At 35.3% G+C, this 17,594-nt stretch overlaps 1 protein-coding gene across 5 annotated transcripts in view; it reads right to left on the bottom strand.

The window, feature by feature from the left end:
- The window catches only part of LOC145685959 (ral GTPase-activating protein subunit beta), a 123,340-nt gene that overhangs the window by 40,427 nt on the left and 65,319 nt on the right, over window positions 1–17,594 (bottom strand). For 3 of the 5 annotated variants that reach the window (XM_081758745.1, XM_081758749.1, XM_081758746.1), the window contains 3 exons: window positions 14,508–14,618; window positions 9,664–9,792; window positions 2,463–2,603 (listed from right to left, as the gene is read on the bottom strand). In XM_081758745.1, coding sequence (XP_081614871.1) covers window positions 2,463–2,603; window positions 9,664–9,792; window positions 14,508–14,618 — 381 coding nt within the window. The remainder of the gene's footprint in view (window positions 1–2,462; window positions 2,604–9,663; window positions 9,793–14,507; window positions 14,619–17,594) is intronic. The other 2 variants (XM_081758747.1, XM_081758748.1) reach the window with 2 other exon arrangements.

Raw genomic sequence — 17,594 nt, 5'->3', positions numbered from 1 at the left:
GTAGCACGGCCTCATATTTGCACAGTCTTCTGCAAGATTTCGACGTAAGAAATTATATGAGTTTCAGGAAGTACAAGGATTCTTCAAAAAATAGCATTTTCAGTTTCTGGGAAATCTTGAAAATTATTGTTGTTTTCCTTTGATTTTATAACGTTACAGCAATGGCTTTAGTTGTAATTACCATATCTCCGGAACGATTTGAGATATCAAATTGAAACAAACGGTAAAAGGATTCTTTTAACTATTGCGAACAATATAATTCCTTACATGTGATGCTTATTTAAGCATTTTTTAAATAAAACGAAAAATGCTTAGAAGTCACTCTAAAATGTCGAAATTTCAATATCCTGTAACTTTTTTTTTTTTAAATACGTCATATCACGATCATAGTATTCAACGAAAAGGTAATTAGGATATGCATTGTCCCGTCCGTCTTATTTGTGTTATTACTCTTCTAGAGGCCATTTTTGTTTGTGCCACCTGGTTGTTATATATTAAAAGAATTGTAAATGAACATATACGTATATTACGATAGGTTTAAGTGAAGTAAAAAATCTCCAGGCCTGGATAATGTTTATTTCATAATTAATATGTTAAGTTTATTATTATTGTAAATATATATTTTTGTATATTCTACTTTTTTTTAGAGCATCCTAACCATGTCATTTAAATACTTGTTTCCTCTTAGCTATTTTAGAAAAAAAAAGTGTTTATTTCCAGATATAACCAGTTAGTTTATTGTAGAGGGGGGAAACCGTTTCTCTCTTTTCCGACCCAGAAGGTTTCCTCCCCTGGCTGCAGCTATGGATCTATGAAACGGAGGTCAAAGCATCCCTTTGTGTCGTTTGTCTATAAATACGGATGGAACTGTTCCTATCATCTTCACTTTTGACGAGATCCTACGCGAGGACGCCTCGAAGATCCATTTCGCATCTCTTTGCTGGCTTATGCCTCAGTGGTGGCAATATAGGGAATGTCAGGGTCCCTAGAAGTTATAGTTTTTTGAAAAGCTCAGGTAAATGATTCTGAGTCCGGAATTTTTTAGTTCTCTAAATGGAAGTCTGTATTTCCTGTTAAGATAGGGATTTCGTAGAGTAGCCTATGTTTAGGTTTCTTTTCTTGATTTTTAAAGAAACTAGATTCTGATAATTTATATTGTAATCCTACTCCTATTACGGATATTGGATTTTTCTAGTGTTTCTGAGGGATTTATTCTCTATTTTTCGATTGTATTTTCCAAATACACTGGAAACCAATAACAACAACACCGCAAAATATTCTTCTTAGCTTTAATGTGTAAATGATACATAATAATAATACTTTTTAAATGAAAAATACGATGGTTTGAGGATAAAAGAAATTTTTGCAAAACAAAGGTGGAAGACAAACGTATCGCACGACGTGATATATATTTCTTAAAGTTTTAGTAGAAATATTAAAACTAAAAACTAACGAAATAGAAGGTAACGTTGAAGCGAATAATGTAAAACATCCCGAGATTTTACAAAATATTGTATCCTGTGAAACAAAATGAAAGTTTGAACAAGACTGATTTTTCAATGGTATGTCTAAGGTTAAATAAGATTACTTTGTAAGTTGCTCATTACATGAATCGTTCTGCAGATACTAAACAGTATCTTCTTTCTGATTGTTTATTCGTCGCAGAGGCATGGATTTTTTTTCTTTTTTTTTTCATTTTACTACACTGACATCTTTTGAACAAACTAGATCGTTTGTAGAACGCCTTACTTTGGTCTCAACCAAGCAATCCAGACTGTATTGTTGGTTGTCTAACACTGAAGGATGTGAAAAACTGGAAGTGTGAATGCACTTTTGTTCGCGGTAATACATTTGAAATTAGTAATAATCTGACGTGGTACCATTTTTAAAAATTACAATTTTCTGTTGGGTTGGCAATACCGTTAATCTGGTAGTATACTACAGAGTTATATGAAACAAATTTCCCTGCCGATACTTGTATCATACAAAATTTCAACTTGTAAAATGTATTAGTATGAAAGGTACAAGGGTATTTCAAGTCAAGTTGAGTTGAGTTGAGTTGATTTTCACAAGTGGTGCACCCTATATATATGTGTGTGTGTGTCTAAGCATACAGAAATCGGACAATTCAATAAGAATATTAATAATAACGTACTTACGTACAACAAAAATGTTACGGTTCTTGTTCACACACACATAGATTAACATCTAGATACATATACAACTATCTACAGGCTATTTTTAAAAACTCAATGAATAGAATATCTCTCCATATCTTCCTATTGAAATCGCCTAAAGTCCTCATCATCACGTCGCAGTATCGAAAGTGGTGAACAACACATTTCAAATCTTCGCAGTTACACATACATATAAATAAATATAACAAGTAAAATTCTCCAAAATAATGGACGCAACTTGAAATTAATGTCAGTGCTTCTGAACTACAAAAACATGCAATGTACCTGTTTCTCTTATATGGGTCCTAGCGAGTCCTCCCAGAAGTTCCAAAGCAGCCAAAGAAACATTGAGATCAGCTTTCCAGGAAGAGATCAGACGATGGCATACAAGGTATGTTGCTCGTACAAACAATGCGTGGGCAGAGTCTATAAGAAAACCAACTTTGCATTAACCACATGGTAGTATGTATACATTACTACACATGTAAATATTTAAGTATGTATGTAACTATCCTTCATCTACGAGATGCGTTCCTACAATATTCTCTCTCCCCTACAAATTTTAAATAGAAGTTTTCAGATTAAAACAATAACTCATTAACATTAGTTTGAAAATTAGGAGCCTTTAGACAACATTAATTAAAAGTTCCCCCCAATCTTACTAGTATGAAAGTACACATTAATTTGTTTATTGAAGCATACTCCTGATATATTAGTATCTATTGTGTTTAGCTTTATTTGCGATCTACTAGAAAGAAATATATTATTATTCCGTAGGGATTGCAATAAAGGATTTGTATGCTATTATATGAGAAATTACATTCTAATATTTGTAAAATTATTGAATGAGAACTGTTTAGACGAGCGGTTAAAAGTTATGAGAAAAAAAGATAATAAAATTAAGAAATAGTTATTTTTTTTTAAATTTAAGTAAAGTTATGTTACGTAATTACATTTTTGCTTGTATATAATAATTTTAATTTTGTTGTACAGTCAACATCCCCTACGTAAGTTCAAAATGAATACAAGAATTCGAAAGTATCTCGCTATAATTTGCGGAGAACTTTTTTTTTTTTTTTTAGGTTACGTAAAAATTATATTCAAATCTGTTAATCTATTCCGAAGTTGTCGGGAAAGGAAATTGAGAAGGTGCTACTAAATCAAAATAAGAAATAAAGTTCATATGAACCTGTGCTCCAAAGTGGATAGATAGTTTCGAAGTTCACCTTTAGGGTGTCGGAAACGTGAAACTAGTAAACTTCAAAAGTTCATAGCTCCACTACTATGGAACCTATCGTAGTCGGGCCAAGACATCACTGAGGAACTGGTGTGTGAACTATCCAAATATCCGTGTTTAAGACTGCTCCAGTACTTGGACACCAATTTTTAGAAAGGTAGGCAGAGAGTGATCAAGTGCTCCCAAACAACCTCTCTAAAAATGATTGTGCAAACACCGGAGGTTCTGAAAGATTGATATTTGGATAGTTCACATATTAGTTCCTCAGTACTGTCTTGACCCGACTACGATCGGTCCTATAGTAGTGGAACTATGGACTTTTAAAGTTCACTTCTTCATGTTTTCTGCACCTTATAACTAAGAAATTATGCACTTCCGACTACAAGTTTATATGAATTGTTTTTCTTATTTTGATGTAAGGAATCAACGAAAAAAAATATTGTGATAAAATTCTGTAACACCCTGGGAAATTCAATCAACTCCTGATAGTGATTATACACATTGTACTAGAGAGCGTTGGCTTCTGATATGATATTACGTGAGAGAATCACTGTTTTAATTTCTACCTTTCTATGAGATTTAATTTTATCCATAATGATATAGCTATCTGAAGCGTTTTATATTATTATTTTTATTGCAATACATCGCTGTCACAGATGCTGCATAAAACATATGCATATTCCATCCCATATACAGGGTGATTCAGAAGCAATGTCACATAATTTGTGAGGTGATTCTACATGTGAAAATAAACCGCAAAAGTTCTATGAACAAGTGTCCGATTTTCGATCATTATGAAACTGGAGCACGTTGAAGACTATTCACATCCATGAATGATTATGAAGACAAGTGTAAATATTGCTTACCGAAATGCTGTGTAGGCGCTGTGGTGGACAGAATATGGTGGGACAGATGACTGATCCATCCTAGAAGAGGTGTGGAGGTTGTCCAATAGATGGCAGGAATGTGACGTCGCACCGAGGTAACAGCCGCAAGCATACCCAGTATGTAATCATGGGTTGGATAAGTGACCAGTTGTGAGGCCGTGTGCGTGTCGTGCTTAAGTGTTGTACAGATTCACTGTGCCAGACAAGTACCTCAGTATCTGAATAACACATTTCCTCAACGGTGGATTGGCGGACCCATTAACTAGCCTCACAGATCACCCGACCTAACTTCATTAAACTTCCGTTTATGGGGCTAGTTAAAGAGCGATGTGTAGGCTAGGAAGGTGGATACACGTGAAGAACCTGTCGCTTGCATCACTGACGCTGTTGTCCGCATTAAAGCCCGCCGAGATGATGTTCGGTGTGCAACACAACACACCCTCCAACGAGTTGACAAGTGCATTGAGATGGGTGGAGGACGTTTTGTACACCTCTTGCAGGATGGATCAGTCATCTGTCCCATCATTATTCTGCTCACCACAGCGCCTACAGGGCATTTGGTACGTAATATTCGCTCTTGTCTTCATAATTATTCATGGATGTGTGTAGTCTTCAACCCGCTCCGGTTTTGTAAAGATCAAAAATCGGACACATATTCATAGGACTTTTTCGGTTTATTTTCACATGCAGAATTACCTCATAAATTATGTGACATTCCTCCTGAATCACCCTGTATATATTTATAAAGTACTTACGCGATTCTGAATAAGACTATTAAATAATAATAAGAAAAAAAAAAACTAAGTACGAAAGGTTTTCAGTCATCATAACTGGCCTCAAGCAGGAAGAGATAATATAAATAAACAAAGTTTCTGTCAAAACTTACTTTTCTATGGTTGTGGTTACGTGATAAGGTTGCGACTTAACACTTTCACTACTTTATTTGACGTTCTATTCTCTTATACTTAGCGACAAATGAAACATGACGTCATCAACTCGCCCGTCATTTTGACACAAAGACTTCGTACATAAAAAAAAAAGTCTTATTACCATACTGCACGAATATGGTAATGGACACATGCTGAAGTTCAAAATCTAGCATTTTACGAAAGTTACTCCGAAAGGATTACAATATGATAAACGTGGACAATTTTGCTTTTGCTTTTCTCTTTCTGCTTGAGTGTAAGATTAACATTTGAAAACGATAACAAACTTCTTATCAACTGTTTATTTTTTTTTCTTTTTTTCTTTTTCGAGAACCACAATAAGCTCTTTTATACAGCATGTTCTGCACTCAACAAACTCTACTTCATAACATGGTAATTAGAAGAAAATCTTATCCAATTTAGAGAAAAATGCTTTGCTATGATGTTACAGAAGTTGCGTTTATAAGATTATTCACGGCGACATTTGATAACAAACACTCTAATTCTTGAACTTACTTGTTACCTTTTCGTGAATTTTAATAATAATATATTATATTAGTTTCGTGAAAAAAAAAAAAAAATACTCGGATTACAATCGCAGTCTAGCTATTTATAGTTGAAAAAAGAAAAAGTTGATTTCATATATTTCGCTCACTAGATCATCGAACAGAATCACCAGTGAGTTTATTCTTAAGGATTTTAAAAAATGCCGTGTTCCCAACAATATGAATGGCAGTGAATGTGTCCTTTTATGGAATGACAGTCGAACTGAAGAAGAATCCAATTCCACTTCAGAAAATGAAACGGTAAAGGACATGATGATTATGATGGTGAAGATTGCGACTGATATTTACCAGATGAAGGTGCAATATTCGAGGTCATACTATACTCAGACCAATGCGATAAATGCAAATGAATTTTCTCAACGAGGTAGAGACAAGCCAAGTAAACTAGCCTGGTGGTTTCATATTTTGAAGGAAATCCACTCCATTTCATTTTCATAACCAAGAAAGAATTTGATTTTTGTGTGAAGAATGGATTTAGGTTTAATTTGTCAGAAAAGTTATTCAACACTCAATCACAAGCTTGGATGGCTTTCTACTTTTTTTTTTTTTTTTTTTTTTTTTAATTCCTGAAGAAAGATTGATAGCCATCCCTAAACCCTTTAGAGACAAGCATGCCATATAAACACGTTCAATCATTTCGTTGGTATATTAAATACATTTGTACGGAGAGGACAAGTGTAATTTGTAAGTCTCATTTGCGTTTAATTTGTTAAAAGAGAAGTCATTCAATATCCAGTTATAGGCTTAGTGGCTTTTAGGCCGGACATTTCCTTTGTCTCTCAAGAAAGACTGATATATCTCTAAAGAGACACTTTAGAGACGGGCCTGTCATATAAACAAAGTCAATCGTTCCGTTGAAGACAAGTGTGGTATATAAACACAAATCCTGGACCATATAACGGGTGGGGGTTTATGAGTCTCATTTACATTTAATTTCTCAAACAAGCCTTTCAATATCCAATCATAGGCTTGGATGACTTTAGGGCGGCCATTTCCTTTGTCTCTCAAGGAAGACTGATATATATCTCTAAAAAGACCTTTAGAGACAGGGTTTCATATAAATAAAGTCGATCATTTCGTTGAGGACGAGTGTGGTATATAAACACAAAACTGGACGGAGAATGGGTGTGGTTTATAAGCTTCATTTGTGTTTTATTTGTCAAATAAGTTATTCTATGTATATTACAATACAACATAACTTCAATTTGATTTTTCCCGTCTCTGAAGAAAGATTGATTTAAAATAGTCGTTCCTAATAAGTTAAAACTGCATACAATAATATTTACAGTTACAAAGTCAAAATAGTTGCTTGGAAGACATCATCTCATCTCTTAACTCTTTATTGCCAAATGTGGAAGAACGAAAATCACTATTAACAGAGGATTTGAACTATGACTCGAATTTGTATTCTTATAACGGAGTCCAAATCTGCCAACGCGCACGATTAGTTTGGGAACACATATGAAGATAGTATTAATGTATAGCAAATAGTGATGATAAACTGGGGAATAAAATACAAGAAAGTAGTGAGAAAAGGTTTAAACTTAAGATTACAAGATTTTACCGATGTCTACAGGAGTCGGAAGGAAACAGAGCTCCGATGCAGTCAACAGGCATGAGCTGTTTATTACATTTGGCCTGGGTCAAAGTAAGGACTATTCGCACTACACGTGAGCGTTGTAAGCAGATCGTATTATTATTTAAACAAAAAAAAAAAAAAAAAAAAAAAAAAACTGTCAATATCTGTGAACAAATTAACCAGTGGAAGTAAACTGCTAAGCTTACATTACTTTGTTTTCTTTCTTAACGTACAGTAAGTCTCTTGAAGTATTGTTTTCTCTTTCGTTCATAGAAAACTACAGTATATAGCACGAAAACCTGTCGACCGTGGGTTACTAATCGATCTGTAAGTCATATGAGGTAGTCCGCTGAGGTTTGTGTCATACTGTCTGTATCAATGACAATTATTGTTTTATAGTTCCCTGTAGTGGGCTAATGAATAGATAAGAAGACCACCAGTGATTTTTGACAAAAAAAAAAAAAAAGTACCCCTCACACTTAAAAAGTTTGCCTACCCTTGGTGTACAGAAATTGTATACTTCAGTGGAAATAACTGGAAAAGGAAAATTTCTCTGATAGAAAATACTGTTCAACTCGAATTATTTGTTCGCTCAAGCTTCGCATCTCTTTTCAACACTGAGGCTATATGAAACATCGATCTACAGTTTAAACTGGAATCCGAACCACTGTAATACGTTTTCAATACTCTCCCACCAGGAATCGAACCCGCCACATACACCAAAATTTTGTGCAATAGCAACTAAACGAACGGAAAAGGCCTGTTCAGTTTGGCTCTTTTCCTGAAAGAACACAGAAAACTAATATATGACCCAAGTGACCTTCTAAGAAAGATATTCGATATATTTGTCTGCCACGTAGTAAGTTAGTGACACAAGATGTAGTGGGCTAAAAGGTAAACTGAAAACCGAAACATACTTTTCTGCAATAAATAACACGGAACCAACTGTCTTCACCCAGGATTATGATAATTTAGGATACCACAAGTTTTGATTTGACTTTCAACAGAACTGCAAAAAACTTCTAGTATTTTACAGTGTATCCCAGTCAATAGTTTAAATTGAAATTATCTTTTACTGGAGCAAAGAACTTTTTCTGTTGACCTCAATACGTATTAAAGTAAACTTAATAGCACCTATCTTCCTCGGCATGATCCAATCTAAAAAGGAGTATATACAGGTGTATCAAAAAGCACTTTACAACTTTAAAAACTCATTTTGATTTATTCCTTTATCTTACAGACATAGTTTTGATGTCATTTTGTAACAAAGTTTTGACTCATGTAGTACACTAGTTCAGAAACAAGCCACCGCAAGCGCTAGTGGCAGTTGCAGCAATGATGACTGCCTTTACTGGTCCCGAGCGTGCTAGCTATGCGTTTTGGTTTAAAGAATCTAAGACTACGACAACTGTGCAACGTAATTTTCGCACAAAGTATGGTAAAGATCCTCCCAGTAGGGCTACTATTTATCAGTGGCACGTTTTGATGCACCCTGTATTTCTTTGAAAAACTTAAAATTAGTTTCATTAACTAAAAGTCGATGAAATATGGAAAAAGCTACATCCATTCGTTTACAAAAATTTCATTAAAAAAATGTTCTTGTACCCTTAGATTATAAATCCATTAACGAGGTGATTCTCAGCAAAATGAATACTTCCGTCATAATATAATGTAAAGAATTAATAAGCAGAATTTGTTGAGTGCATTGCTTGACACTTTTCATATCACAATTTCCAACGATAACAACAATACATCTGATTATACTAACAATTTCAATCACTGAAATATAACTATATTTAGATACCATGAGAACATATTTGAATAAACTCAAATCTAGAGTATTTCTACTTGTCTACTGCAGAGTGACATACTTACGAAATATTAAAACTAAGAAATTTGTGAGTTATTACTTCATCTAAAACAATGTATATACAGTATGAGGCCAAAACTACACATGCGAATAGATTAAGACTACCAACTCCCATGCAAGTATGATACAGAAAAGCCTCACCACAACGTCCCAACGAAGAAAAGCACAAAGAAAACTAATTCATTAGCCTTGCTTATCAGTGTAGTCAGAAACAATGCACCGGAGACAGAGTCCATAACTTAGTATCGTCTACTTACTAAGTCTGTAAGGAAATACTATCTGATTATTTTTTACTAAGGTTACTCTTCTTGTATTACTAGCTAAGAGCAGGTAGGGAGAGAGGAGTGCCACCCATGAATGAAAAACAAAATCTCAATATCACAGTATCGAATAATGCTGTCATGGACACAACAAAATTTACTTTTGATCAATCCACATGGGAAGTCATAGCACATGTTACCAAAGGACGCTTCCCCATCCGGATAATCCAGCAGGTCTTCAGTAAGGCTACGATAATCACCAAGGCTGTGAGAACTCATTGAGTCTGATGCTAGAGAGAAACGGGACATCAAAGCGTAAGAACACATTAAACACGGTATTCACACAAGAAAAAAAAAAGCACAAATAAAAAAAAAACATGCAGGTTGGAAAAATAAACAAATAAAGCGGACGTACTCAAAAATAAAATTGAAGCTGTGATTACATTTTCAAATCTGATGAATTATAATATGTATTTTGCAATGTGTTTCTTAACATAAAATACCACAAAAATTCACAACACAAAATGCGGAAGAAAGCAAGAAGAGTATCAAAATATTTTCCAAACTTATTCGGCGAGATATCAGCAGCAGCCAAGAAGAATAATCCCTTCTTAGTTAAGATGGAGACTTTAACACCTGTTAAAAGATTCCACAACGTTCTACGAGAACTATTATTTAAAATGAATGTAGCTCGCTATAATATAACCCAAAGAAGATGAGGAGGAGGTTGCAGTTTTTTTTTTTAATTGGAGTTAAGCGTTTCTTTCAGCACCATGGCTGTATGAGATGTGGACCTACAGCTTAACGTGGGATCCGAACTACATGAGGTCCGGAGTATCCCGCGCCGAAGACACGTATACTAACCATAAAGGAGATTAATTTCTTCGGAAAACTACGTGTACAGTAAACAATTCGGAAGAAAATACTTCGTCATGCATGAATAATTATGCAGATGTGCGTAATGAAGATAAAGAAATAGGCTAATAGCAATGTTCGGATGTTTCGTTCTAATTAAGGATTTTTTTTTCCCTGGATTTCTCTGTGTATAAAGATCTTGTCTCTTACCCACACCGCTAACATTGTTACTAAGTACGAGTCCTATGTCAAAAAAGTTGGCCAATATTCTTGAAAAAAAGAAAAAAAATTACTGTGATTGATATACAATGAAATGAAATCTTTGAGTTTTACGTCCCACGATTATGCCGGTTAGGCTAAAGGAGACGGTGATGATGAGTAATGAATGAAATGGTGGAATGAAGAAAGTGAGAGGAAACGGGAGAACCCCGAGAAAATCCACGCACACAGTGTTTGTCCACCACAAAGTTCACTTGGCGGGGGCTTGGATCGAACCCGGGACCCCAAGCACCATGATTGATATACAAGTATACACCTTTTTTTTTTTTTTTTTTTTTTTTTTTTTTTTTTTTTTTTTTTTTTTTTTTGACGTAGTCACCATGAACCTCCAAACATTCCTGGTCAGGATTGTAAGGAGAATGACTCAATAGTTCTCACCGAAATATTTGAATTGTCTCAACAGTACGAAGAGCTGTGTGAGGGTGCGTGTTGTCATGGATCAGCATAACTCCAGAGCGTAGCATTCCTCTCTGCCAAATTGGGATGGCACGTCGCAGAGTATTCAGTGTTTTGCAATACACATCCGCTGTAATTGTTCGTCCTGGTCCCAAGACCTCAATAAGAAACATGTCCTTTTGGTCTCAAAACATGGACATGATTTTGTAAAATTGATGGTGTCTGTTTGAATTTCACCATTTTAGAACCAAATTGTCGCTACTGTATTGACTGCTACTTCCACTTCCACTATGTGACAAAAGAGGTCATCCCCATCCTCCCCTCCAACGGGCGAAAAAAACACTTGCAGCTGTTATTCTTTGCTCTTTGTGAGCGTCTGTCAGCATTTTTGGCACCCACTTCCCACGCAGTTTGTGATAACCCAGCTTGTCAGTCACAATTCAATGCACTATTTTCGTGAACACTTCTGGAAATTCTTTGGCAAGTTCAGTTATTGTGACGCGGCGATTGAATCGTACTTTCTCGTCAACGCGTTTCACCAGATCGTCCGTCTGAGCACTGCGCCTTGCGCTACGCTCATCGTCATGAACATTTGAACATTCTTCCCAAAACTCTCTGCACCAAGCCTGATTTTCCCTTCACACATTACTGTCGATCCATAAATGACACACAATTCCCGATAGATGTCAGCTGCATTCTGTCCTTTGGCGTTCAGAAATCGTATGACAGATCTCACTTCACATTTGGCGGGATTTTGTATTATGGCAGCCATTTCATCTTACTGCTACTCGCACCTACACAATTTCACTCGGATGATTCTATCTCTGTTGCAAGCACAGAGTAATAAGACATGCTCAACTTCATCAGTGTTGCCAACCCGGCGTAAAAAAATTATCGGCCCGGCCCTTTTATTTCGACATGCGCCTCGTACACACACACACATTGTTCCTTTCCTTTGTAAAGACCAAGTTGCTTCCAGTGGGTTTATTATCCGTCTCTTCTTACCTTATTTCCCCCAGGCCTTATACCATTCCCTCTCAGCTAACTAGACGAAGTGAACTCTGTTCTATAAACATATTAAATGACTGAAAGGGACCTAGACAATCTGAAATTATTCATTATTATTATCGTATTGATACAAGACCCTTAATCTGATGTATTAGCAAATACTAAGAGTTGGCAGTAACAATAAAAATAGCTTAAATACACCTGTAAAACATCTGATATTAAAGTATGGTTGTTTCCTGTTGTTTCTCTACATAGTAAATACCAAGTCGTTTATTTGTCTATCCACAGTGATTTTTGATTTGTGTTTTTGAGTGTATGTAATTACTCCCTCTACTCATTGTATTTTCATATTTTCCGCCGGTTTATGCTAATCATTCAGAAACGATTATTTATTACTGAACTATCACAATTTTTCTTATTTATTATTGGAAATTGGAACCCACTGCATAAAAGCACCGCTTCTGTCATGAATCTCCGTCACAGATTTTTACTCCAATCAGTAAATCATCCCGATAGCTTACTTCTGATAGTTTGTTCGGTAGCCCCTTTCCGCCGGTTCTGATCAAAACTAATCAGTAATCAGTATGAATAAACGAATCAAAATTTATCAATTACTACTCCTGTATTGTCGCAAATATAATACCATTCAGTTTGCCGTGCGTCAGTATTAGGAAACACTCATATCGAGGCCTCGTCCTGAAATTAATATTGATTCACTTATGATCTTGTCACTATCATTCGGATGAACCACATCTTTGATTAATACAGGAAAATGTATGTTTCAAATAGATCCTCTTTGGAATATTTAAAACTTACACAAACTCCGAATAGGAAAACAAAACTTACATTAATGTTAAACTTCCTCTGAAAACAAACAAGCCTGCAAATTAAAGTTCTTAATCTATCTTACCTAACTGTAAATATTTCGGTGGTGAATAAGAAAATAGATGGGATTTATTTTTTTTTTTTTTTTATCCATTACTTCACACATTGTAGGCACTTGCATTTGCTATTGATAACTACTAGAAGGTAAAATCAGTGCGAAATAATCAATACTCCAAAACAGTACAAACTGCAAATATCAGAAGTAGGACGAACTGAGGAAGAATTTACATTTTGTTTTTCTTTGCGAAGTTAAAATATCGTAAAATTCAGAATTAACGCAAAAGTTATAATAAAATGTAGAACAATGTTAGGAAGGACCTTAATAGAGCTACTAATGAACAACACGAGATAATTAGAGTTACAATACATGTTAAAATTAACTTATTTCCAACTGTGCATTAACTGATCTCTGAAATACTGCTGACAAATGACTATTACCAGTCAGATATATTTTTAGATGGGTGATCAGTACATCTACTTCCATTGCAGATAATTCTGGTTTTTTCTATCAAGGTTTGGCAAGTCTTAAAGTTGGTGTAAATGGACAAGTTTTGCCGATAGATGGCACTACAATCTTTGTATCTCCCTCATGTATGTTTTACCTTCCACGAAAATTTACAATTTCTCTTACAATTTTCAACCTAGAGACTTCAAATTTTTAGAGAAAAAATTTCATAACCTATCGAAGGCAACAATCCGTGCCGATTTTCCATTTAGAATTTTCTTCATTATTGAAACAGTTCCACTGTTATAGCTTTGGATATCCATTTCAACAATTAAGCCATTTCAACATTGAAGAAAATTCTAAATAAAAAGTAGGCACGGATTCCTGCCTTCGATAGGTTATGAAGTTCCTTCTTTAAAAATTTAAAGTCTGTAGGTTGAAATTTGTAAGAGAAATCGCGAATTTTTGTGAAAGGTAAAAAATACATGACAGAGATACGAAGGCTGTAGTCGGCTTCCGCGAAACTTGTCCCTTTAAACTAACCTTAATTCAATTATTTCTGCAACTATCTCAGAATATTGAACACTAAAAATTCTTCACCCCACTCAGAATTACACCAGCGAAAATGTATATCATAGATATGTGCAGAAACTATTCGCTTACATAAGAACGCCCTTCAAGATTACCTAAATTACCAAAATGATAAAACTGCAGAACAGAATTTCACTAGACTGGCAAAAATTCCTAGTCCTTAAGCTATTACAAGATGGCCTTGTACTCGATTCTTCTCTAATTTTACTTTCGAATGAGAAAGTGTAATAAAATAATCTGACTGTATCGAAAGTAACCATTTCGAAAATTCGATGTAAATTTCCATCATACTGAATACAAAAATTTTAAATGTTTAATGAAATATATAAATATATCATATATATGAATTCAAATATATTTTAAAGGTATACTTGACTGTATAAAATATAAAGAAAGTACGTGCTGCATGCGCCTGGGTTATTTTCTTCCAAACCTGTAATCTTCTGTAGTTATCATCTCATATAACTAGATCAATATCAAAATAATTAATATTACAGAAAAGTTAAAAGACTATACTGAAAATATGACAAGATTATCGAAACTTACCGGAAGACAGCAAATTAGACGTAGAATCTATTCCAGTGCCAACATCTGGTTGTGTGACTTGCTCAACTTCCTCAGAAGCTGCGGAATCTTGTACGCTGAGAAGCAATCCACCTAGAAATAGTATAAAAAGTTCGTATTGTCACATAGTATCGTAACATCTTATACGTGGTCTGTATTTGTAAACATTAACACGTACTTTTAATTTTGCAAACAACATCAAAACTACTACAAGAAGCAAACGACAAGTTCATCGTCAGGTCAGGTGACAGAAGGGGAACACTAGCGCCACCGCTATCCAGAAAACTACATGTAAGGTCTCTATTGACATCAGTCTTGGCTGTTCATTCCTGTTCTCTTAACTTGCCTGGAACTGAGAGTTCTAACCTAACCCAAGCCTCTTAGTTTACCTAGAGCTTTGAGGTCTTCTATCCATTTACCTTGCCTGGAGCTTTGTTGGGAATTCAACCCCTCTCTTAGCTTGCCTGGAGCTCTGAGAGATCCTAAACCGCAACCACCTAACTTGCTTGGAGCTCTGCGGGACACAAATTTCTCTTTGCTTGCCTGGAACCCTGAGAATCCCTAAATCCCTTCTACCTAGCTTGCCTGGTACTCTGTGGAATTCTTCCCTTGGTTTCCTGGCTCTTAAAAACATATATTTTACCCAAACTGCATAAAAAACTTTGTGTTGTCTCTCGATCACACGTATAGTGACGTTGTCATATATAACACGAATTTTATAATAAAAAGGTTGTGGGAGAAAACCGAACTATGAATGCTAAACTGCTCTCCCTACTTACTACCTTATCAATGTAATTTTACAGTACTGAAAATAGTAATAGTAAGCACTTAACTTTATTGGATGTTCTTTTACACATAAATACAACTAAAGTATTATAATATACAACAGAAAGTCTGTTACATTCTAAAGGATACGAATGTTAGATTTTTGAGTGCTTAAGGTATTCCAATACCAACGTTTTTTTCTGATAGCACAAGCTAACTGACTAACTGTACTCTACGTTCTTGTGTAGCAGTAAAGTGCCAAGGGACCGGTCATTTCTTGGCGTACTACTCAAGATGATGTACATCCAGAAGGCTTTGAATCTACGAACGCGACAATAGCAAACAAGTGTTGCAGCCACAGAACTATAAAGGAACCCAATTTGTAAGCATCAAAATGCTAGATTGGAGAAATGTTTGCCATACGAGCAGAAATACATAGAAAGAAGTATGATAAATGGAAGGAATAACCATTGATTTTTTTCTCATACCATATCTTCTGTAAGTCCAAACTGAATGAAATTCGAGTGAAATATACACGTTTAGACCTAGAATCGAACCTGGGTGGAAGCTGATTGAGTAGCATAATGGTTCGTGCAATGTACGGTAAGGGACATACCCGGGCTCGATTCACGGTCTAGTCTTACATATTTCATTCGGAATTTCATTGAAATTTACGTGGAAAGATCTTGACGAAATTGACGATCTTCTTTGAAGAGACTTAATATGTAGCTTAGTTTTCTATCTGACCAGGAAGGGTAAAGGAATTTACGCTGTTTAGTTTCACTTTTATCAACTTTTGTTGTGATTGGCTGAATCACTTTTGAATAGCTAATCAGCGTTTAGAACCATTTTCCGGCATCCTGTATATTTCGATGCAACCCTCTTATTTTTACAATGCCTGATGAAGCCAATATGTTCATTTAGTTGGCGAAACTGTCACATATTTATTATTTTATAATGAACGTTGCTTTGTTCAGTTATTTGTTTTTCTAGTTCAAGTTATTTAAGATAGCAAAGCTAATATGAACCACTTAGTTATTGGAAAGATATTGTATTCTCTAGTGCAGACTTCCGCAGCCAATTTCATATCACACTCTTTTGTCTGTGACCCTCCATAAGTAATGTTTGAGTTGAGCTGATTTTGAGTTTAAAGTCCCGTTCAGCAGCGAGGCTATATGAGACGTGGGACCTACTGATTAACGTGGAATTCAAACCACATGAGCTCCCGCCGGGAATCGAACCCGGGTCTCCCACGCCCAAGGCGCGTACGCTAACCGCCTAAGTAATGTTTGTAATATATATATTTTTTTTATTGTTGCCCATTGCTTATAGTTTTAAGTTCTATTTGTATTTTCCTTGTATTTCAACATGCAGTCTTTTACCAGACTCATTCATCTTCCATTCCAATAGTTTTTAAAACAATTTTTAATTTAATATTCTTTGCTGAATTTAACAAGTATGGAAATAAAAATGTATCTATCAAAATAAGAAATTCAATAATCTATAAACATTTATTTTTCCGCTTCTAGATCCTAATTACATTTATCTTTTTAATCTTTCTTCGTGACCCCTATGTATTTTTCTTGCGATTCCCGTAGAGGGCCCCACGCTTCAGGTTGAGAAACCCCGCTCTAGAGAGTGACTTCTAAAATACTAAACTTATAATGTCTGTCCGGAAACCAATGAGACTGATTCCATAAACTTTGTTAATTTTAAAATAAGCTTACATACTCTTAGAATTCCAAAATACCATCCTCGAATATTAATACACCGCTGCCAGCTGTTCTGTCACGCATCTTAGCTTGTTTGGAAGTTTTTAACAGGAAGCAGCTTACACATATTTTAACAGTTCGGAAGTTTTTAACAGGAAGCAACTTACACATTTTTTAACAGTTCCAAAATTATGTCTTCCCAAGCTGGATTTGGGAAGGAGAAACAAAAATCCGAGACCAAGTGTGGGCTAAGTTTAGGCAGCGTTATTACGGTTTCCTTCGCCAAAAATACTCTTATCAACAACGAGGCATGGCTCGCCTCTATTATAGTACTGAACTTAGGTGTAGGCGATGTCCGGCGTACGAATTCTTTATGGACAACACCTTCACAAAAGACCAATATCACCTTAGATTTGCTCATTTGAGCCTTCTTTGGCCGACAAAGCTCTCAATCAGTAGTGTGCCAGTCTTCTTTTCGTTTCCAGAGCGTACTCAAAGAACATTCCATCCTTCGCGTGGACTTTCTATATCATAGTAAATGTCTAGGTCATGTATTTTTTAAGTTGAACACAAAACTTTCGCGCATCACTGC

The sequence above is a fragment of the Thermobia domestica genome, chromosome 5, assembly GCF_964235325.1.
Source record: "Thermobia domestica chromosome 5, izTheDome1.hap1.1, whole genome shotgun sequence".
Classification (NCBI taxonomy): Eukaryota; Metazoa; Arthropoda; class Insecta; order Zygentoma; family Lepismatidae; genus Thermobia; species Thermobia domestica.
Note: the sequence above shows the minus strand (reverse complement) of the source record. Positions and strands in the feature narration are given on the sequence as shown.